This window comes from Periplaneta americana, chromosome 10, assembly GCF_040183065.1.
Source record: "Periplaneta americana isolate PAMFEO1 chromosome 10, P.americana_PAMFEO1_priV1, whole genome shotgun sequence".
NCBI lineage: Eukaryota > Metazoa > Arthropoda > Insecta > Blattodea > Blattidae > Periplaneta > Periplaneta americana.
Window position 1 is genome coordinate 175,685,091 of NC_091126.1, and position 23,590 is coordinate 175,708,680.

General features: G+C 35.3%; 1 protein-coding gene across 4 annotated transcripts in view; it reads right to left on the reverse strand.

Moving 5' to 3' along the window:
* Nucleotides 1–23,590, reverse strand: part of Sara (Smad anchor for receptor activation) — a 55,140-nt gene that overhangs the window by 30,720 nt on the left and 830 nt on the right. For 3 of the 4 annotated variants that reach the window (XM_069838444.1, XM_069838445.1, XM_069838443.1), the window contains exons 3-6: nucleotides 15,135–15,202; nucleotides 7,645–9,652; nucleotides 3,198–3,502; nucleotides 1,367–1,466 (exon numbers count right to left, since the gene is read on the reverse strand). In XM_069838444.1, coding sequence (XP_069694545.1) covers nucleotides 1,367–1,466; nucleotides 3,198–3,502; nucleotides 7,645–9,652; nucleotides 15,135–15,202 — 2,481 coding nt within the window. The remainder of the gene's footprint in view (nucleotides 1–1,366; nucleotides 1,467–3,197; nucleotides 3,503–7,644; nucleotides 9,653–15,134; nucleotides 15,203–23,590) is intronic. The other variant, XM_069838446.1, reaches the window with a different exon arrangement.

The window sequence follows — 23,590 nt, forward strand, 5'->3', positions numbered from 1 at the left end:
GCACCCATCTCAATAAAGAAATCAATGTACATGATAAGCAATAACCTAACATTGGACAATAATTCATAAATCGGTATTCTAGCAATTATGATGAGTTCCCATTATATTACTAGTGCTGTAGATTGATGTAGGGGAGACTGTTGTACCTTTAAACATTTTTCACATTTTATTTTTTTTCAATTTTGGGAAATGACATTTTTTAAATTAAAAAATGCTTTAAATAATTATTGAAGATTCTTTCACAGCTTCCTGTATGTATTTTCCTGTTCTACACATCTATTAAGGCTGGAAAAAATAAAATGTAATATGTTCAAAGGTACAACAGGTTCATGTACCTTAGAACATACCCTCTTGTAAGTTGAAACACATGGAATATATATATTATTTTAATGTACCGAAGTATATATGATATTTCCATGCAGATATTCTGCGTCATCATACGATGTAACAGTAATGGAACGGAGAAAAATTCTCTCCGGCACCGGGATTTGAACCCGGGTTTTCTGAGATGATTCTGTCCGATGCCGGGGTGGTATCCGGTGTGGCTTAGTGGATAAAGCATCAGCACGTAGAGCTGAAAACCCGGGTTCAAATCCCGGCCCCGGAGAGAATTTTTCTCCGTTCCATTACTCTTACATCACATGGAATATAGGTGGGAATACAGTTGTAAGAACTAACAATCAAATGTAAAATGTATTTGCCATCATAAACCAGAGCAGGCTTCTCTGATTTAGATTATATTTCCTGGAGGAGCAGTAACTGCTTCACCAGCTTTCTTCAAGGCATCCGGATCAATTGGGGGCCTCTTAACTCCAGACTTACTTCGTGACATGATCTTAAATTAAAAGAAAGACAAAAACCAATAGTATTGTGCACCGTGGAAGATGTTCCATGGTACAAGATGTTCTGTGTTCAAAGGTACAAGAGGGTGCACGTTTAAACAAATATGGCTCCCAAAAGTAGAGATTCGAATAAATCATGGAAATTAAAATATGTCATTACCCACCAGATGATAGGGAACTTGATCGATAGTAACAAATACAATCTGGTTTTGTGTTAGAAAACATATATCAATGAACGAAATGTTTACTTTTGGTACTAAAAAAGATTGTTTTGTTCACAGAACTCACACTTCGCAATAAATCAAACCGAAACTACGACCAGGCCTACTTAGCAGCTTTCTCTACAATCTACTTCAGTTTGAGTCCTCTAGGTAGTAAAAAAAATAAAAAACAAAAAAGTTCAAAGGTACACTATGCTAAAGGTACAACAGTCTCCCCTAAGCTGTAAGGCAGAAATACGGTGTCAGTTCTATCAGAGTTCAACCACTAATGCCATTAACAAAGACAGTACTTCAGAGTGTTACCTTTTGCCAGTGTTGTGTAACACGGCTGGCACACACGAGCCTCGGCATTGTCCATATACTCCAGACGAGCCTTCAGACTGCAACACTTGGAGCACAGCACCTGCAAGTGACAAAGGAAAAGCAACATCATTATACTTATTGATCCATTTCATTCAACATTCCTTTTAACCATCCTTAATCTCAGTTCATTCTTTTCTCTCTTTCACTCCTTGCCAAACTCTGCTCTGTATATCTAATGTAATCACATGTTTAATTGAACTTTTGATTCCCCACTTCTGTCTTCCAGAAAGCATGGGATGGTGTGCACGCCACTCCTCCAGGTAATGCCAGTGTTTTCTCAGAAAACATTGTTTCTTTTACGGGCTTCCATTCTACTGTAGAAGCGCGCGCACGTACACCCCCCCTCCCGCGTGCATGCGTGCACGTTCTTTATTTAATGATTTTGTCCTGCATCCTGTACTGACATTGTCGAGATACCCAAAATGTCCAGTATTTATATTTCTTGTAAATAAGTTTTGTCAATGAATAGCATTAAAAGAATGGTTGTTCAAGAGATGGACAAAAATCCTGAAGGATGGAAATAGTAATATGCATTACAAGAGCGGTATGTTGAAGTTTTTATGTTCGAGGAAAAGTTTGAAAAAGCGAAACGTAGTTGAGCTTTTTTAATTTCCGGGAATTGAAAGAAAACATACCGCTTGTGTATCGTACATTATTTTGTGCGAAGATCGTTCATTACATACCTGAAAGAGGAATTTCTAATTACGGAATGAATGAAATCTCCATCTTGGTTTCTGTTCAATGACGGCAAATTTGCAAAACAGAAATATCTATCTTCAACACTGTTGCTTTAAAATGTTTTCTTTGTTTACTATACTCCAGCAGGCCGTGATATACGTCTGTCTTTTTTTCCCCCCAGTCTATGATGAGTCTAGAATCTTGTTGATTTTTTCACAGCTTCCTTAATGTTACTTGCATCACGAATACAGTAACTTTAGTAGTGTTGTAGAGTTTACTTAATTTTTGCAAATATTTAAAAACAATAATTAACAGTGCAATTTAGGTGAAATTGCAGTGGTAAGTTTCCAATTTATAATTATTACTATACTGAACGTCTCTAAAAATAATATGTTAAAAGCCTAAAGCAGTAAAATCAATATGTCACTTAAGAGGTAAGAAGAGGGAAATTGTTATGTGTGTTAGGTTGGGAATACTGAATGTGGAATTTTAGACTTTCCGTGGATTGGTTTTGTGCGGAAACCAAGCAAATACACACGATCTCGCACAAAACAAGTTACGTGCTTTAACAAATCAAATTTGAGGAGTAATTCTCAGTGTGTTAATTTGTGGCAGTATATCTTCAGTATACCAGTTCGTAATGCTCATACTGAGCTTGTTTTTTCATTAATGGATATTCAATAATCAAAAGAACGAAATAAGTTGGATGTGACCACTATACAAGATTTGTTACAATGTAAATGGAATCTAGATTACAACAGCACGGAGTTTTACAAGTAAGATCTTCAAAATTTTACATGCAAATTCTTCAAAACAAGGAAATGTTAAAGAGAGCCAATTCTTCAGGGAAATACAATCAGTACTTATAATTTATATTTTAAGATAAACAACAACTAATTGTAATATTGTTCTTTTATCAGAATGTACAAAGCAAAGGCAATTCAGAATAATTCAAATTTAACTGAGTGTCACGTATTTTCATTTTCTAAATCTGGCAATCTTAGATGTGTGCCAAATGCATGATCTCCACAGCAATGGAGGAAGACAAAGCAACAATAGATGTTCCAACGAATAACAAAATATTAGGCCTAACCTTCCCACAGGCTCGACAGTGATGCCTCCTCTTCAGGACAGTGAATTTTATCTCACACTGCATACAGTTTGGAGCATCAGCATCAGGTACCCAAAAAGGCGGAAGCTTTCCAAGACTTCTTTCTTCCGGTGAAAGGATGTCTGACATGTCATCTGACAGAGGGGTGGCCACCTGTAGAGAGGGCACCGGTGACATGGCCTGCTCGACAGATGACTCAGATATGTCTGGTGAAGAGAGTGGAATGCTGTCAGCTATTTCTGGACAATTTGTCTGTGCCTCAGCATATGGCGTTTCTCCTGGAGGTCCTATTGCCAGAAAAACAAAACACTACAAATGTACAAATATATATTGTTTCACAAAATGTGATATCCATATCAAGGATTCACGACCTTAAAACAATAAAGAGTTCATATAAACTTATGCTTGAAATTGTTTTGAGCCACAAAATGCTTACCTTTAAAGGAAGTATCTTAATATTCATTTTAATTGTATGTTATAATATTTAAAATACACCTTTATTTGAAACTAACGTGTCTACTGACTGAAATTTCAGTCCAATAATTTATTTAGTTTACTAAAGAAGGAAATTGTATCAATAAACATGTTACAGTAAAATAAAGGTCATATACTGTAACTTATAGTCGGGGGAGGGGGGGACAATAAAAATAAATACTAAAATATTGAATGTCAGTCAGGCAAGATTAACAAAACGTTACCTGAATATGAATATTAAATTACATAATATTGTAACTTTTATTTTTTACTTTTACCACCACACATCCGACAACAATGTGACTTTTATTCTTAATAATTCACCCTGTAACAATGGGTATTCCACTCAACACAGTAACACAGTAATCATTATTGCACTCCACAAAGCAACAATGACAATACACGACGTGCATTATTGAGAAAAACAACAATGTACTCCTAATTTCAATTACTGTTCACAATGCACTATGTGCAGAACAAAACTGTTAGTTCTCAGTTCACAGTTCGTTTGCCTTGGCTAGTTCTTCTAGCTCACTGCTCAAGTTCACTGCACATTGAACTCAAGTCTTCCGGATGCGTCGCACTCGCCTGGACACTTCCACAGTTACAGACTCACTCAAGTTCACTGCACGTCGAACTCAAGTCTTCCGGATGCGTCGCACTCGCCTGGACACTGCCACAGTTACGAACTCACTCAAGTTCACTGCACATCGAACCCCAGTCTTCCGGCTACAGTCCACGACACGTCGAACTCAGGTCTTACCAGTTGCGGTTCTCTGCACGTCGAACCCTGGTCTTCCAAATGCTCTCTAAGGCTAGCTTCCTTTTTCGCTCTAAGACTCACTTGTAGACTGACTTCCAAAGACTGATTCTAGCGCTTTTATTTATTACACCATAACTCCTGGAATCTTCGATTCGCATGGCTTACAGAATCTTCAAGAGAGATCCATGTCTCGGTGCTTCCTTACTTCCACCCAGCCACAGAAGCTTTTCTCCCCCCTTGCTCCATACCATGGCTAGCATCAGGGGTTCGTGTTTTCGTTTCTCCGTACCTTCCTTCTCACTAGATGCGCGCGCAACTCCCTGACACGACCAGAACAATCCAGACGGGTGCGACAATATGATAGCTAACATATGACACAACAAAAATGTAAAGAAAGTAAAATAACACCAAAATACAGTATGTTAAAATAAACATTAGAAATAAAAGTATATCGCCAATAAAACAAAGATTAAGATCCAGTCAAACTGAGTAATTAATTAAATTAAATTCTCGTACAGGAAAAAAGAAATAAATATTAAATAACAATTTATATTATATACATTTGAAAGCAGTTAAAATTACAGGAAAAACATGGAATATTATAGATAGTAACATGCATGAAAAAATAAAGACCTTAATGGAGACCGAGTACCAAAAATTGATCTAAAATCTAAATGACGTAAATGAAAAGAAAATTAAAACCATCAATAATCAACAACAAACACAATGCAAAAATAATATAGTAAAAAGACTAGAGCTAAGTTATTGATGGATAATTATCAATACACAAGCTCAGATTTAAAGGAAGCACTTTAAATGAGCTTTTGCACCTAAATATATGTCCTGCAATGTTTCATTTTCTTCTTGCACTTTGTTTCTGCAGATATGTGCTTATGGTAAGAATTTTGAGTCTTATTTTGTTTACAGATGAAGGCACATTTACTAGCAAAGGTGTCGAAAATCCCCACATTTTTGTTGCATCAAGAGACAAACATTTCAGTATCAAAAATGTAAAAAGAGTAAAAAATTATTTAATTAGCATGTCTGGCTGAGAACGACACAGGAGAAATCTAAGAGTAACGAGTGAACTGCTGGATGAAGCACCTTCTGGTGGAATTTATCATAAACGGTTCATGCACGACGGTACTCTGCCTCAGCTGATAGTAACAATATGGCGAAAAGATTACTTGATAAATTTATTATTTGTGGAGGAGGGTGTGTCTGGCCTGCCTGCGTTCTGGACCTGAATCCATTTGACCACATTAAATCTGTCATTTAGACAACTCCAATTGAGAACTTTAGCAAAGCTCCACAATGAACATGGTTGTTAACGAATCTGAAAGTGTGAGGACGTCTACAATGAGGCATTACAGAACTGCATCAAGACAGTTCCTTCAAAAGGTAAGATTAATGTCATTGGAGCACATTTTCACTTGAAATCAAAGCAATTTTGGTCATAAGTTTATATTAATCTTTTTCATTATTTTAAGATACTGAATCCCTGAAATGGGGACATATTATCAAGTATGTTGTATATAATTATATATACAATTTATTTGTTTTTACACTCTGCAGTATTTTCAATTAGCTGCAGCTTATGGCCTGAAATTATGGTACACAAAACATTATTCTTTAAATCACATGCACTTGGCCAGTCTCTTGTCTCCATTCCGCAAACGAAAATATTTACAAATTAAACTGTGGATGATATTCATTGTTATAAACATTTACTAAGTTCACACAATCTGATATAAATAATGACTTGCACTGTACACAGGCTACGCTAAGAAACAAACTGATATAACAAAATTATATGTCTACTTCTATACAACCCACATTTGTTAAGTTCAAAATAACAAACTGAGCAAAACTGTTAAGAGAATTTAAAGCTTCTTGAGATTTTTTGTTTCTTGTGAATCCCGGTTCCACAAGCAGAATCTGTACCTTCCCGACATCTTGCTATATTGGTAATAATAATATTAATAATAATAATAATAATAACAATAATAATAATAATAATAATAATAATCATCCGTGGCGCTACAGCCCGTGAAGGGCCTAGACCGACCAGCTGGCTGCTGGCCTCACGCCCACATGCCGAAGCAGAGGTGGATGATCATCCAACCAGAATGGAGGTATCGTGTGGTTAACACGATGATCCCCCCAGTCGTTGTAGCTGGTATTCGCAACCTGATTTTGCTACCTATCATAGCTCCCCAAGTGCATCACGATGCTGGGTGGGCACTGGTCCCATACACTGGCCGAAATTACATGAGAAAATTTCTTCCCCCATGAGGACGCAAACCAGCACGCATTCCATAACGCGACTCCTAGGCAGGATGCTTTAGACCACGATGCCACGGCGCGGGACTGCTATATTGGTATCAACATATATATATACCTTCCATATTCTAAAAGGTTGTGTCTCTAGGAGTACGCATTTGTCATTATTTAATATATGTTTAAGTAAAAAAAAAAAATCCCTAAAAAGTGGAATGTCACACCACAACATAACCAGTATAAAACAACTCAACCAGAAAAATCCATTAACATGAAAGTAAACAAAAATTAAAAACAGCAATTTTATAATTTAGACTGGGGCATATAAACTTAGTGAAAATTATACTGAAGGCAACAAAATGTAAGTACAAAGTGCAAGCAGCAGTTTCTCAACATATACTCTCACATCTCAAAATAAATTATAAATTATACAGAATTTTATTATTTTTTATTATTATTATTATTTTTATATTCTATTTTTCTCTTATATTAATATTGTATTATATAATTTCTGTAACTGTAATTTTAATTCTATTTCCTATTTTATTTCATTTTATATTCTCTTATAGGCCTATTAATATTATATCTGAACTGCGACCGAACACGAGCGCTGCTCATTTGGTCTCAAATTTTGTTAATACTACTGTATCTCCTGTTTTATATTGTTTGTATTATTTCATTTCTATTTTCTCTTGTTTGTTTGTAATTATATTCTTTATTCTGTATATTTACATTTAAATAAATAAATTATAAAGAATTCCCAATGAATCCAACCAATTTTTTAAGAAACATAAGTAATAAATTTCATCCAAAAATAAGTTTCCTACATGGTAGCTGAAAAATGATTAAATTGTACCAAAATCAGAGTGAAAATTGTTCAAAGAAGAAAGCTCTTTTTTTTTTTCAACTTACCAACAGCTCCTGATATTGGTGGTGATTCCTCAGAATTCTCAGAGTCTTGCTCATTCTCAACAGTTATTTTTGATGGAAGAAACAAGTATTTTGGTCTTGAAGGGCGTTCCTCTTCTCCTAAAACATTAATAGTAGAACCATCCCTTGGCACTCGAACAAGACAATTCTGTACTTCTGACACGTCCATATCAATAGGTCTGCTATTTTTTGACTGTTCATTTAAATTTTCCTTCACTAATGTACAGTTATCAGGAATGCCATTAACAAAATCTGTCAAAAATTCCTGAGATACTTTTGTCAAGGAACTGGAATCATCTAGTGACGAAATGGTTTCTGTAGTACCCAAATCATTTCCACCTACGACACAATTAGTGCCTTCGTTTAGAGGTAAGTTGTTCAACGTGAATGATGAGTTATTCTTCAAACAAGGAATTCCATCCTCCTTTTCTGAATCAGGAACAATCTTCGTGTCATCTGGGGAATTCACTTCACCAGTTATTAAATCTGTACTCTCAATTTCTGACTGCTCTTCATTTCTTTGAGACAATTCAACTTCATCAACAGATTTTTTCTCACCATCTTGGCATGCGTGGTCTCCAGCTTCAGTTATCTGCTGACAGTCTATAGATACGACGCTTGTAATAACAGACAGTGGTTTTGACTTGTTTGTTGAGACTGTGACAGAATCTGCAGGTTTTGGAGCACTAAGGGGAACTGCAACTGGTCTAGAGATTTCCGATTTCTCTTGTAGGCCTACCTCACATAAATTGTCATTCCTTGCCGTCGTCTCTTCTTTCTTGGATGCACATAACAAATCTCCATCACCTGAAGACTCTCTTCCATCATCGTCCCTATGCTCCTGGTCGCTCTCCTCCAACTCCTGCAGATACTTGTGCAGCTCGGCATCACTCAGGGTGTCTGCAGCATTGAAGCCTATACCAACTGCATCCGAATTGGATTCCTCTGCATCTAGTCTGTGACTCACAAGGTCCAGGCCAGATTCACTATCAGTCACCCCCACATCGCTAGGGGCACTGCATGTTGCGACATCTGGTAATGATGTCATGCTGGACTGATCAGCTGAGGTGAGGCCGTCAAGGTCTGAGCTACTGGAGAACTGTGTTGTCGGACTTTCGTCATTGACACTCATTGCTTTTATTTGGGAATTAGTGTGATTCAGGTTCAAGCTGCCCAATTTACCTGAATTGATAGTTGTATCCAGCAAGTCTGGTGTTTCATCTGAGGAAGTATGTTCGCTCACAGACTGCCCTGAAATGTCGGCTTCTTCCTGCAATGACCGTGAATAAGCCACAGGAATCAGATCGGCAAAAGAACTCTGAGTATTGTTTGTACTTATTTTACAAATGTCTATGGTATTTCCCCACTTATCACTTGTTAACCCGAGTTCATTAGTATCATTTTCCTTTGAGCCTTTATTCTCTTTCTCTACTTCAGTACTGGAACTAACTGGATGGTATAAAGCAGAACTGCTATCAGTATTTTCTTTTGTATCATTTCGACTACTTGCAAAGTTTCCATTCCCCTCCGATTCACCCAGTCGGTGTATGGCTGTCCAAGATGTCTGATTATTAATGACGTTGACATCACCTAGCTTTGCCTCGATATTACCAGCATTAAGATACTCATTAAGGCTTGAGAACACACCACTGACATTCAGTTTGCTTGTTTCTGATCTGTCGTGAGTAGCATCTGGCTGCCAAACAAAATCTGTTGAGAAGTGAGCATTCTGGGTTCTTTTTTCTATTGTGCTGTGAGTATGAAATGTGCACGACGACAACTGAGACCATTCGCTATCACTTCTTAGCCTCATATCATTGCTTTCATCAGTGGAAGGTTCAGGGGTGGAATTTGTTGCAGGTGTGAAACCATTATTATATTGAGGTACAGTCATCTGTGGATCTGCTGCAAAGTCAGCATCTGCTAAATTTATTGGTTCAAATGATGGTCGGTGGTAGCATGATGATGCAGGTTGGTGGAGAAGAGTGCCCTAGATGCAAAAGAGAAAACGTAAATTATGATCAAATTATAATTAAACCTTAGTGTTCATAAAGATACAATGATCTCACTTAGAGTTGTAAAACTGCGGTGGACTACCATGTAGTATGAAATGGCAGTGTAGAATACGCTAGTTTTCCTAGTAGCATTTGTAGGATACAACACAACCTTAAGGTACGGTCACACGTCGCTACTTTTGCAGCGCTGCAGTACAAAAAACTGCGCAACTCTTGTACTGCGACGTGTGAACAACGGTGCAACCTGAAAAGTAGTGCCTGCCGAACCTGCTGCCCGCTAATTTTCCATGCTGCGCGCAACTTAAAAGTAGCGACGTGTGAACAGGGTTCTCAGGGTTGCAGCCACAGCATTTTTAATATCGGTTTTGTTGAAACTTTTGCTGTGGTTGCAACCAGTGTTACCACTCAAATGTACCAATGATACTTTTATTGTTTGGATATATTTTAATGTTAAATGTGATGAAAATAAATTATTTGTAACAATTATTAAAGACACAACACAGTCTGAGCATAAATGCTGATGATATAATTCATTTTTTAAATTTTTCCGTAACGTAGTTCCAAACAGGAGGGTTGCCAACACTGATTACGTGAATATGCTGTTGGTTATCATTTAAGTATATAGGTGTTTTTAAAAGCTTTATAGTAAAAATAATGTCAATTTCTGAATACTAGTTAGGACAGAAAAGCAAATAATAGATAAGTAAGCTTTCGCATGAGTTTATTAATAATGCGAACATAACCACAAAATGTATATTGAGAAGTCAACACGGAGATGGAAATGGAAACCTGCAGCATGACTGCGGCTGCAAAAGTAGCGCCTTGTGTGTGAACAGACTCGCAACCTCCACTTGCAACTTTTGCGGCACTCGGGTTGCGCAGCACGAAAAGTAGTGTGCAGCACGCTACTTTTGACTTACGTGTGAACACGACACGCAACTTTTGCAGCTGCAGTACAAAAGTTGCGCAGCAAAAGTAGTGATGTGTGACCGTACGTTTACATACACTAAGGCCCTGCTAATTGATGTTATCTATTAATGATATTAAAATGACATAATAACCAGATTATATAGCATATGGCTTCGTGGTCTAGCAGTTAGCATTTTCGTGACTGCAAATCACTCTCGTCCTGAGTATAGAAATTTCCCCGTAACTAGAATATTCAATACCTTCACTCATAAAAATTTAGATGCTAAATGAATGTATATAAAGAATTTCTATAGGCAGGGGCACCTCAGTGTTCCAGTAAAAATTCTCAGAATGCATCCTAGTCTGAAGTGTGGGAATTGTACGATACAAAAACTATCAACAAGAAGTAAGCCACATGCAAATATTGTGTATCAATTTCCATAGCACAGTGACAAATGAACACTTCAGTTATTACTTCAAAAATATAAGTAAATCAACTGGACTATAATTTAAAAATTATAATAAAGTTAATTTGAATATTAAATCAAATTATACAGGTAAGATTGCAAATAAAATAAAACACACCATAACAATGAAAATTACAAAATCGAACACTTTTCTCCCCAAAGCATAACTTTTAACAAGTTGTATCTTTAACACTGATATATCTCATTTCTAATTAAATTAAATTGAAGATTAATTAATATAATTTAAGCTATAATATGCTTTTATCCATAGAAGTTTCAATATAGAATCACTCGGGTAACTTCTGGATCTTTACTAGTTCCAAGAAAAATCTGTTTCTAGTAAGAAACAATAATTATTATTGACAGAAAAATATCTGTGATTGTTTAACAGAAGTAACACACATTCTTTCCGTACATCTGAAACTTTCAGCTAAATACCTATTCAAATATCTTAAACATACACCCATATTACTATTCACACCAATTATAACTCTCATATTCATCTCACAGCCCTCTTTGAGTATCCTACAAAGATATTCAGTTGGTTGTTACACGTTTCTGAAAACCTTCAATCAGTGCTTGCAAAAAATTCTGAATACCATTCTGTTTGTAAGATAGCAAAATTGTTACATGGTAAAGCAGTAGAATTAGAAGAGGAGTTGACACAAGAATAATTATGGAGTTGGCATCTTGTGAAGTGGAGAAGCATTTTCAATGCATAGAATTCTGTACTACTACTTTCATGGAATAGCTTCCTGGGTGGATGTGGTAGATACAGCTTCTATTTTACTACGTAGGTAGTATTGCATCATATACTGATTTAGAAAATATTATTTTTTTTCAACCAATCATAATACTTAATACGAAAATTTTCTGTACTTTTATGAATCTGCTTCCACTAATGGCTAAAATTATCTACAAAATCTTTCAGATCTCTTTCTAAGTATTTTTCTACACTTTCACAACATTCCTGTATTCTTATTTTTATATTCATTTAGCCAGTAAGCGTTTCTTTTTCCAGAATCTTCGAGTAAAGTTTGTCAAATAGCTGTAACCACATGACAAATGGTTGCACACCGATCTCTAACATGCAAAATAACTAAGTAAGTTGCAAGAATGTGCAAATTATTTGGTAGTTGCTGTAAGCTAGAGATCTTGCACTACATTTTAACTCAATTTAGATCATGATGTGACGTGATGCAGTATGTTAAAAGTCTCGTCAAAGACATTAAATGTGAAATAATTGTTAGGTTTTTTTAAAGAAGTAATGCTATTAAAGTTATTATTTATTGTAAATAATTACTGAAACTGCTTAAAATATAAATTTCCAAAATTTTAGCTACATGTTCTATATCAAAATACCACAATAGACACTCAGATAACATAAATACAACCACAGACATCCACCCTCTAAACAACTCTGTGAGATGGAGTAAGCAACACATGCGGAGATACCTCAGATTGGGGGCTGTGTTGTGTTTTCAATATTGTACTGAGATACGTTTCTAGTGCAGGGAAATTAGAAACAGTTACTTGTGAATAATATAGGCCTACACGGAATAAATCATGATGTTTGGTGATGAAGAAAAATACTTTTGTCCAGTCTGATTCATAATTTGACCCACTGTGTGATGTGGGGAGAATTACAATAAGAGTGAACCAGGATTTGTGCAAAAGGGAGGCAGGGGTAACAGAAATGCCTGAATATGAAAGTGTTACACTTCCCCTGTTGATACAGTGTAGGGGCAGGAAAACGAGAGAGAGATGAAATCTAGGTTAGTGGTTAGTTCTCGCAGTCAACAGATCTAACAAGTCGTAACTCATGACTAAGAAGCGGATTCCTATGTAACTAAATATTCTTTTTGCGTGTGATAAAACACAATTAACAAAGTTAAAAATTCCGAACATGAAGTTTTAAGTTTAAAACCCGAATTTTATTTCACATAAAAACACATATTTTCACAAAAAAATTATGTAAATACATATTTTCAGGAAATCTATTATAAACGCATAAATCTTGGAGTTTTTTTACTTAAATAATTTTTTTACAAGAACTTGTATTTTAAAACTAAATCAATTATATCACTCAGAAGTAAGTTATGTTTTTTAAGAATTCTTGGTTGCTTCGTGTTTCTAAGCGCTGTGTAGTGTATCCATGATCCATTTTCATAATAGTATCGCCTCAAGTTCTGAGAACTGCTAGGCAGCATATCAGTGTTATTATTAGAGAATAAATTAACATGGACAAGGAGGAGAGATCTTGCAACACATAATTAGGAATGTTTATTGTTGCTGAAGATGATTTCATTTCATTCTTTGTTTGTGAAACACAACAGATAAGAGCTCGGCTATGAACATTATTTAATTTAAACAAATTTCTCGCCTCTCGCTCATGTCTATCAAGTAAGGCAACATATCTTCTTGTGATTCCCTGTTATCGGGCTTCGTCAATCGATATCCTTCAAGATATACTGAAAGATGGTTATTTAAAAAACGATCTGGCTTTCCTATTAGCAAATTTAAGCTTTTTGTGTGACATCATAAAAAAAACTCGAAACATCCAAAAACTTGTCTGAAACAGGGAGGTGCATGCCGTGGAAATTAAACTAGACTCTTCACCAGGTTCAGAAGCACAATTACTAAGGGACAAATTCCAGAATGTGTTTGGGAAAAACAGTGGATATAAAAAAATGTGTAAAGTTGCTCAAGTATTGGAGGGTGTGCCTGTAGGTGAAATTGACGGTGTTTGTGTTTGTGACATTCCTCTCTTTAAATATGCACGTCTGACGTCCTGTGATGTGGAAAGATCGTTTTCACAGTATAAGTCGTTCAGCAATAATCGGCATGAATTTGTGATGGAGAATTTGGAGATGACCTTTGTTGTTCACTGCAATTCTCGGCCAACTACTAGCCCTCAAGTGTGGTTGGTGAGTATCTAGTAACATTTTTTTTTTTCAAGATAAGTAAGGTATTTTTTGTGATATTTAAAAAAATATATATTTTTTTATTTTTAGCAAATATTTTCGTACTTTTTAGCACATAAAAAATAAATACATTTAAATTTTTTAGCACATAAAAATCCGCTCCCTACTCATGACTTTCTGACTGCAGAGGGGTTTGAAGGAAGGATAAGGGTTGAGCAAGTTGGGGTGGGTGTGGGAGTCAGAATCAGGAATGCTACAGGAGTGAATGGTGAAGAATCGAGGCGATGAAGGAAAGTTGAGAAGCGACATGTTTAAAAGTCAAAGGGTCTGTTGGCCACACCTTTTTTTATACCCCAGATATGGTTCAGCCTCCCACGTGACTACTGACATCACGTTTGTGAGAACAAATGGGAGAAAGCATCTCCCTCGACAACACATGTAAGTCACCTGCCCGGGGTGTACTGCTATCTGGCAGACGTGGTGGGCAACAGAAATTATCACCCTAGCTGCAAATAAGATGTGGTCCAGACAGAGTCAGGCTACCTTCTGTACAATTTATAGAGAAGAGAAATAAAAATACTGGAAGCAAAAGGACCGCCCACCTACAGTCTAAAAAGAGAGTCATTGAATATCTGACACAGCTAAACTGTAAACTCGAAAACAGAAATGAAAATGACATGAAATCTAGGCAGTTCCGCAAAGGTCATAAAAAAATATAGATACACAACAAATAATATAATGAAACTCAAGTTAGTTGTTTAACTGTGTTCTATTGCAATGTACATGATTTTCCACAACTCTCAACAAATTATGCATGCATCGAGGTTTAAAAGACTGTCATCTTTTTACTCAATTTAAAAGTAAAAACACATACGAGGTGTTATTTTTCGAAATTTATAGTGCATATTTTAAACTTTTATAGAGAATAATTTGCATGCATATTTCAAGTATCATAATTGCACGTAAATCCGGGTTCTACTTATTACAGATCCTCATATCAGTAATCAAAAAACTTGTCATTCATCCCAAATAAAATAATTTTGTGAGATACTTCTGCAGTACTTCGGTCCTGTGAAGAGTGCACTTCATAAATGGGATATAATCTGGGTCACTGCACTCGACACTGATGACATTTTTACACAATCACTGTAACTTACCCCAACAACAGGAGGAATGCCAGCACCTGTCCTCTTCGCAACTAGAGTTGCCATCTGTTCAGCACGATCTGCAAAAATAAAATGGAATATTAATTTTATTTCATTTGCAAACTAAAGAAGAAATGCTGAAATTGTGAAACAGATATAATAATAATAATAATAATAATAATAATAATAATAATAGTAATAATAATAATAATAATAATAATAATAATAATAATAATGATTTTAGCTGGCAGAGTTAAGGCCGTGAGGCATTCTCTTCCAATCAACCAGCAAAAAGTGTATATACATATGCATGAACTTACAAAGAATTCAACAATTTGATTTAGATGAGAGTTACATGTATACAAGAGTTATTTACGAATTAAACAACAAAATACTATGAACTATTAATTAAACACTGAAATACAAACTGTGTAGCAGAATTAAGCTAAAATACATAGAATGTTAATATATTTCAAATAATATTAGATAATAGAAAGAGATTATTATGAGGCAATTTTGAAAATACAGCACTATCAGGATGATGTCTAAAGAAAGAAGTAACAATGTAGTCAGTGATAGTTTAAATCAGTATGATTGGAGTGAAATGCTAATAAGGTTATCTTTTAAGCTGTTTTTAAAGGTGTTTATTGTCTTGCAGCCCCTAATACTTTGTGACAAGGAATTCCATTGACGCGAGGTGGATACTGTAAAAGATGATGAATAACAAGATGTTCTATGAAGAGGTATACTTAGCATGCCACAGATAAGTGATCTGGTATTTACGTCGTGGTTAGAGTATAGATAAGAGAAACGAGACGAAAGGTAATTTGGTGTTGAGGTGTGCAGAATTCGAAAGAGTAGAGACAAAGAATGTAAAGTTCTGCGTTCTTTAAGTCGGAGCCATGAAAGACTTGCGAAGGACGGTGATATGTGATCATATCGTCGGATGTTCCACACGTATCTGACGCACATATTCTGAGCTCGCTGTAACTTGACTGACAGTTCAGAACTTAGGTCACTTAACAAAACGTCACAATAATCGAAGTGCGGCATTACTAGGGTTTGTACTAGGGTAAGTTTTAGTTGCTGGGGCAAGAAGTCTCCCAAGCGACTCAAACAGATGGAATAGATGAAGAAATATTCTTGAGTGCTCTTCCAATATATAGATGGAAATAGGCCTATAATTCAGGACTGCCAGAAAGACGTGTGCATATTAACTCAGTTACACATTTAATTTCTCATTACATGAAGTATTCAAGAATTATTCTCATCCTGCAAAAAACTGATTCTGGGTTCTGACACATGCAAAATTTAAATTAATAAAATAAAATACTTGATTTAAGCAATTTGTGAAGAAGATTGTTTCTGAAAATATATAGTTATGAATTAATTTGAAAGAAGCTATAAAAAAGTATAATTTTTGCATAGAATATATATAAGTTAGTACATAGTGGACACAAAAAAAAATCCTTCTTTCTTTTTTAAATAAATCTCAAGCAATTGCTAATATACATTCTTTTTAATAATGTTCTGCAGGAAAACATATTTAGGTCCTTTTCTTTGTAGAGGGTTCTCATTCGAGATTTTGTAGTGCAAAAAAATGATCTTTATTAACATTCGGAATGTGCGCGGGTTTGAGTCTTCATTGGGCAAGAAATTTTCTCATGAAATTTCGGCCAGTGTATGGAACAGGTGCCCACCAAACATCGTGATGCACTTGGGGAGCTACAATAGGTAGCGAAATCCGGTTGCGAAAGCCAGCTTTAACAGCTGGGGGGATCATCATGCTGGTAGTAGAATGGAACAATCTTTCTCAGAAAGCAATTAGGAACCTAGCGGTCAGTGTACCTCAACACCTCCAAGAAGTCATCACTGGCAGAGGAGGAAACATCAGATCTTAATGTTTCTAGTGGTTTACTAAAAATTTTTTTGACAGTGTACATCAGTTGAAGTGATAAAATTGAATACAGTGAAAGAAATTCAAATCAGCAAAAATAATAACAATTACAAAAATTGCAAAATGTCATAATAAAGTGAATGTGAGATAAAGTTTGAAAGTGCATTTAGTGTTTAACATGTAATGAACATGATGTTTGATTAGTATTATCATACGATGAAAGAATAATGGAACGGAGAAAAATTCTCTCCAGAGCCGGGATTTGAACCCAGGGTTTCAGCTCTACGTGCTGATGCTTTATCCACTAAGCCACACCGGATACCCATCATGGCATCAGACAGAATCGTCTCAGTTTAAGTTCCAACTCTTGGGTTCCCTCTTCAGTGTGGACTTCAGTCCTATGTTCATAGATATCTATGACGTAGTGCAGAGGGCGGCCACTAGAGGGAACCCAAGAGTTGGAACTTAAACTGAGACGATTCTGTCCGACGCTGGCATGGGTATCCAGTGTGGCTTAGTGGATAAAGCATCAGGACGTAGAGCTGAAAACCAGGGTTCAAATCCCGGCGCTGGAAAGAATTTTTCTCCGTTCCATTACTCTTTCATTGTATGATGACGCAGAATATCTGCATGGAAATATCATTTGTACTTCGGTACATTCAAATAATATATATTAGTATTATCAGTATAATTATTTAGGACACAAGGCTAACATTACATTCAATAAAACAAAATTTTTCAAAGTGATCCACTTTTTTTGCCAGCGAGTGTATATTCACCAGGCCTGGCAGAACATCTCTGCAATTACATACTGTCAACTCTCCAAACTGTCTGTTACATAACGAGGAAGATGTCATGAGTGATCAATGTCTTTTATTCTGTAGGGCCCTCACAGAAGAAGAAAACATAAGCAAATATTGGAAAGCTAGATCGCTAATGACTTCATTTGGACGAATTTACGCACTATACAACAGGGATCGGGCCCTGGGAGAAGAAAGAAACAAATTTTTGGAGTTAGCATTTTTATACCATGCTCGAGCTGTGAAAATTTTAGGAATGCAACATACATGTGCATATGACATACGTTTTAAAATAATTTGCATACTGGTATATTATATCCAATAAATAATAATAATAATAATAATAATAATAATAATAATAATAATAATAATAATACATGGCGCTACAGCCTGTGAAGGGCCCAGACCGACCAGCCGGCTGCTGGCCTCACACCCACATGCCGAAGCAGAGGTGGACGATCAGCCAACCAGAATGGAGGTATCATGTGGTTAGCACAATGATCCCCTCAGCCATTATAGCTGCCTTTCGCAACCAGATTTCGCTATCTATTGTAGCTCTCCAACTGCATCATGATGCTGGGTGGGTACCGGTCCCATACACTGGCCGAAATTTCATGAGAAAATTTCTTCCCATATTATATCCAAACAATAGATTATTAATTAACTAACACATAACAGAAAGTACGGTTGTCTGATTATATTACACCAGTCAAGACTCTATTAACACTTGTAAATTGCTTAATACTGTTACATGACAGTCCATGATCATTCAAAGTAAAGTAACCTGCTGTATGATAACACTGTCAATTTATTGATGAAATACATGAAATTTAATGTGTCCATTTGGTTAGAAAATAATAATAATAATAATAATAATAATAATAATAATAATGCGAATTTAAAGTCACCAATTGTTATATCGTATTGTTTACAGTGATTTCAAAATTACTCCAAATCATCCAACCAGAATCGTGCCATTAGCACGATGCCCCCCCCCCCCAGGCATTAAAGCTGGCTTTCACAACCGGATTTCGCTACCTATCGTAGTTCCCCAAGTGCATTATGATGCTGGATGGGCACCAGTACCATTCACTGGCCGAAATTTCATGAGAAAATTTCTTTTCCCATGAGGACTCGAACAATCGCGCATTCCGAATGTTAATAAAGATCATTTTTGCACTACAAAATCTCGAATGAGAACCCTCTACAAGTTGCTAAAAATGATGCTGATGTGAGTATATCTTCTGTTTTGTGTGACATGACTTCTATTACAAGTAATTACAATAGTGAAAGTAAAATTAATAACAATATCGATCAGTGTTCATGTAGTGAAATAATGGCAGTGATGAATGTAGAAATGAAATAAGTAAAATTAATGATAATCTAGCATTCTGGGCTAAAAATGAAGCAATGAAAGACTACGTCACCAATCAAGGGGTGAAACAAAATTTGAAAAGTTTCAGTTCCATCAAAAAGACAGACTGTTATGATTGGAGGTACTATAGGCCTACTTCATCACTGACATACAAAGTTATATTTCATTTCATTTTTTCTTGTGTAGGCCTATCATTTCCTCTTTTTTACTTCTTTCATTTGAATAACAATTGTGAAGCTTGTTTCCAAAAGGTACCAAATCCAAATTGTTCGAAAAATGAGTAGCATGTGGGAGTGCATACCTACTAGGTTTCGGAATATGAAGACGAAAGAATTTTTGTCAAAAAGTACCTAATCCCTTGTATAGAGGTCGTCTAAATTTACATTTTACAGCAAAACATACCATATCCACTTCAGCTCTCATAGTTTAAAGTACCAACTTCCTCTTTCATATCAAATAATGATAAGCTATGTGAAAATAACCAATACTGGATCAATAGAGATGCTGTGAGCCAAATAAAATTTTCAACGTGATACAAAGACATAAAATCTCGTAAAAGACAGATTCAAGAACTTAAAGCTTTAAAATTAATGAAGCCAAACAACCGACACATTCATCCTAAACAGTACTAGTAGGTGTACATTCTGCATACACAGTGTCACTAATATGTACAGACAACATGCTCAGAAGTGGAATAAGATATGATCGTATTTTGGTTCAACTGAAAGAAATACCAAACTGTAGCCATGTAAAACAAACTAAGAAAAATGACTTCATATCTCTACTTTCTGTCAGGGGGTATGAATTATAGAAAATTTCACTTTACAAGAGTCATGAAAGTAAATAACTTTGGTAACAAATGCACTTTTATTAATGTTATTGATGTTCACTATGATGTGTGATAAGTTATGCTTTTGTTGCTGCTGAGAAAAGATGTTAATTCTAAATGTTGTCTTATATGTGAAACAACACTGTAATGAATACTTAATGTCACAAAATATATTATTATTGTAAGATATTTAGTCATTAAGTGCACTGTATATAAACCTTTTCGAACTTTTATGCCAAAATGTACCAAATCCAAAATTAAATTCGCAATAACTTTGGAATAAAATAGCTTAAAATTTGCTATAAGAAACTTCGGAGAGGTGGAGATAAACCCTAAGTAAAATATTGATATATTGCAGTAATTATTGTAGCTTCAGTAATTTTTTTTTTTTTTTTTGCTCTCCTGTAAAATTTGTCCAGTTGGATTTGGTACAATTATTGAATTCTTTATCTTTGTTTCGATTAAATTTTCGTAGATCAGTAATGCTAGACGCAACTTCAAATTAGAAAGTTATTACAAAGCAATATAATATGAAAATTCATTGCAAGAGTATAGAGGTCGGACCTTTTCCAGCCCTACATGTATACCTCAACTGAAAGATTTGCTAGTTCAAACTAAAAAGTCTTAAAGCCTTTTGAAAAAAAAAAATTAAAAATGTTAATAGTTCTAACATTTCACATAATGAACTTAGGTCCACATAATGTAGTATTCTTGCACTAGCTTACATGACAGAACTATTAAGCTTCCCAAATGTCATGAAAACATAACGAGGTTAATCTGAAAGTGTGCTAATTTCAGATGGGAAGTGTAACAGCCATTGCGAGGAAAGCACTTCTGTACATGGATGTACATTTCCAAAGCAATTAAAATTTTAAAACTTTCTGAAATGCATGTTGTCCACCTTCCAAATCTACATTTTCTCATACTATTCGTGATCTAATTAAATCAACAGACAGAGAAAATTACATAATTTGCCATGTATATTGTTAACAGGAATGGAATTGCCAAAAAAAAAAAAAAAATTGGTTGACATACCGGTTAACTTTTAGAAATAACTATTGCATTGTTTAGCAACTCATTTCAACTCATGAAACATCAAATATTGAGAAGTTAAGTGTGCTTATTGTTCTTCCATAGTCTTCTTGTGAATATTTACATTATTTCTCACCAAGTTGAAAATTTTTAGTTACCACCATTTTATAGCATGCAGATGAAGTAATTTAGAATGGAGAATGACTATTCAAATGATGGATGTAGGCTAATGAATTAGTATCCCTTTAAATGCAATGTTTATTCATTTTACAATTTGCAGTGTACACGTCATGACTAACTTAACAGCAGTCATTACAAACAATAAAATTTTATTATAATGTCATTTTCTTATAACCTTCTTCTAGTGCATTTATTTTGAACCTCTCTTTACTGAGAACCCACAGACCAGTGGCGGCTGATTGGCTGAGGCAAGTGAGGTTGGACCTTAGTCATTCTGCTTCCTTAAACTCTAAATTGTAGTGTATTTTAGTCATATATGACATATTATATTTATTTATTTGAATGAAGCATGAATAGAGTTGAATAATTTCGAGGGAAAGATTGTTCCAGGGGCCGGGTATCAAACCCAGAATAATTTTTCCCTCCAAATTATTCAAATCAACTTTACAGGGAGTTATACCTGAAAGCTTGATTTGCATATATAGAGTTGTAAAATTAGAAAACTTTGTGATGTATATAGTCCTGTCTTGCAGTAAATTTGTTTCTGAGGCCCAAAATGTTTTGGCTAGGTCTTGCTTCTGCATTTTATATGTTTCCACGTGTTTTAGGGTTGCACTCGGAAAGTTGAACTGACGCACATTTCTTGTGGCCTCGTGACCTAGTAGGTATTCGCCCACCCATCAGCCTTCACTTCTCCCATTCAGAATCCTGTCTTTTGTCAATGCTGGTCTCAAGGGTGGGATGGGGTGAGAATAACAGTGGTGAATTATCATTTGGTACCCAGTGTGGTTATATGTTTCGAGAAAATAGAAATCGAAAGAGATACGAGAAATAATGATGATTACTGTAATAAATTCATTGTTATAGTATTCTTTTTGAGATTCTTCAGAATCGTGAAATATATATCAGTAAATGTGAAAATGTGATAAATGTTTTACATTCTTTTCCAGTAATGTTTTGTAATAACTTTACCGTAACAGTGAAAGAAAATCAAGATATACCCTAAGTTATAAAAATTACTAATGCACGTGTTTCAAAAGCTCAGAGATATTTTACTTAATGAGTAAAGGCTGGCCCACAATAAACCGGAACTGGAAACGACAATGAGAACGGGAACGGAAATATTGTTAAAATAAATGTATTAAAATGTAAGCATTCACAATTAACTTTCATGTTCCCGTTCCCGTGCTCAGGTAAGCTTCTCTTTAATTGTGAATGCTCGCATTTAAATACATTTATTTTAACATTATTTCCGTTCTCGTTTCCGTTCCTGGTTTATTGTGGACCATCCTTTACTGTATACTTAAAATATCTGACAATAGGCCTAACACATATTTCATAGTCATAGTAATTAAAACTGAATGGCTAGTGTCCCAGCAGGAAAATATATGTGGCAAAAAGTTACACTTCGAAACAGAATTAAGTGTCTGGCCATAAGAATAAAAAAAGAAGAGGATATTCTGAAATATTTATCTAAAGTAAAATCGTCAATTCAAAATGTGCATAAATTTGTAATGAGCACTTACTTCTGGGTACAAAACAATCATATGTGAAAACGCTTTCTCTACTACAAAATTAACAGACTTTAATGCCAGTGTCTGAATGACAAAAAGGAAGGAGATGTGTCCTAATGAAAATTAAAATAACTTTCTTAGCTTAACAAAAAAAATTTCCCTAAAGAGTTCTGCAACTTTTGCAGTGGAAAACACTATCTTTTTTTTTTAAGTTAGTTATTTAATGACGCTGTATCAACTACGAGGTTATTTAGCGTCGATGAGATTGGTGATAGCGAGATGGTATTTGGCGAGATGAGGCCGAGGATTCGCCTTAGATTACCTGGAATTTACCTTACAGTTGGGGAAAACCTCGGAAAAAACCCAACCAGGTAATCGGCCCAAGCGGGGATCGAACCCGCGCCCGAGCACAACTTCAGACCGGCAGGTAAGCGCCAGAACACTCTATCATCAATGGTAAAATTATCATAAACATCTACTAGAAAACGAACGGTTTGAAACTCATTCCACTATACTACAACACTGCATATTACTTCAAGTGAAAAAATTACAGTGTTATAATTACAGTGAAGATCAATGTGAGTTTTCTACATTTAATTGTATTAATAACGTAGTCGTGTTATCTAGAACTGTACTCTACAAAATAACACAACAAAAATCATACTGCATACTGTTCATGTTCTCCATTTACTTCTGAAAATGTTTTCATTTTCATATTGTTCCCTTATACCTACACAAATCTGCCTCCTTAGATTGAGAGTCCATTACAGCCCTGTATCGATATCTACATTTCGTCATTATTCTAGTGGATGATTTCAAAAAAACTACTATTGTAAAAATG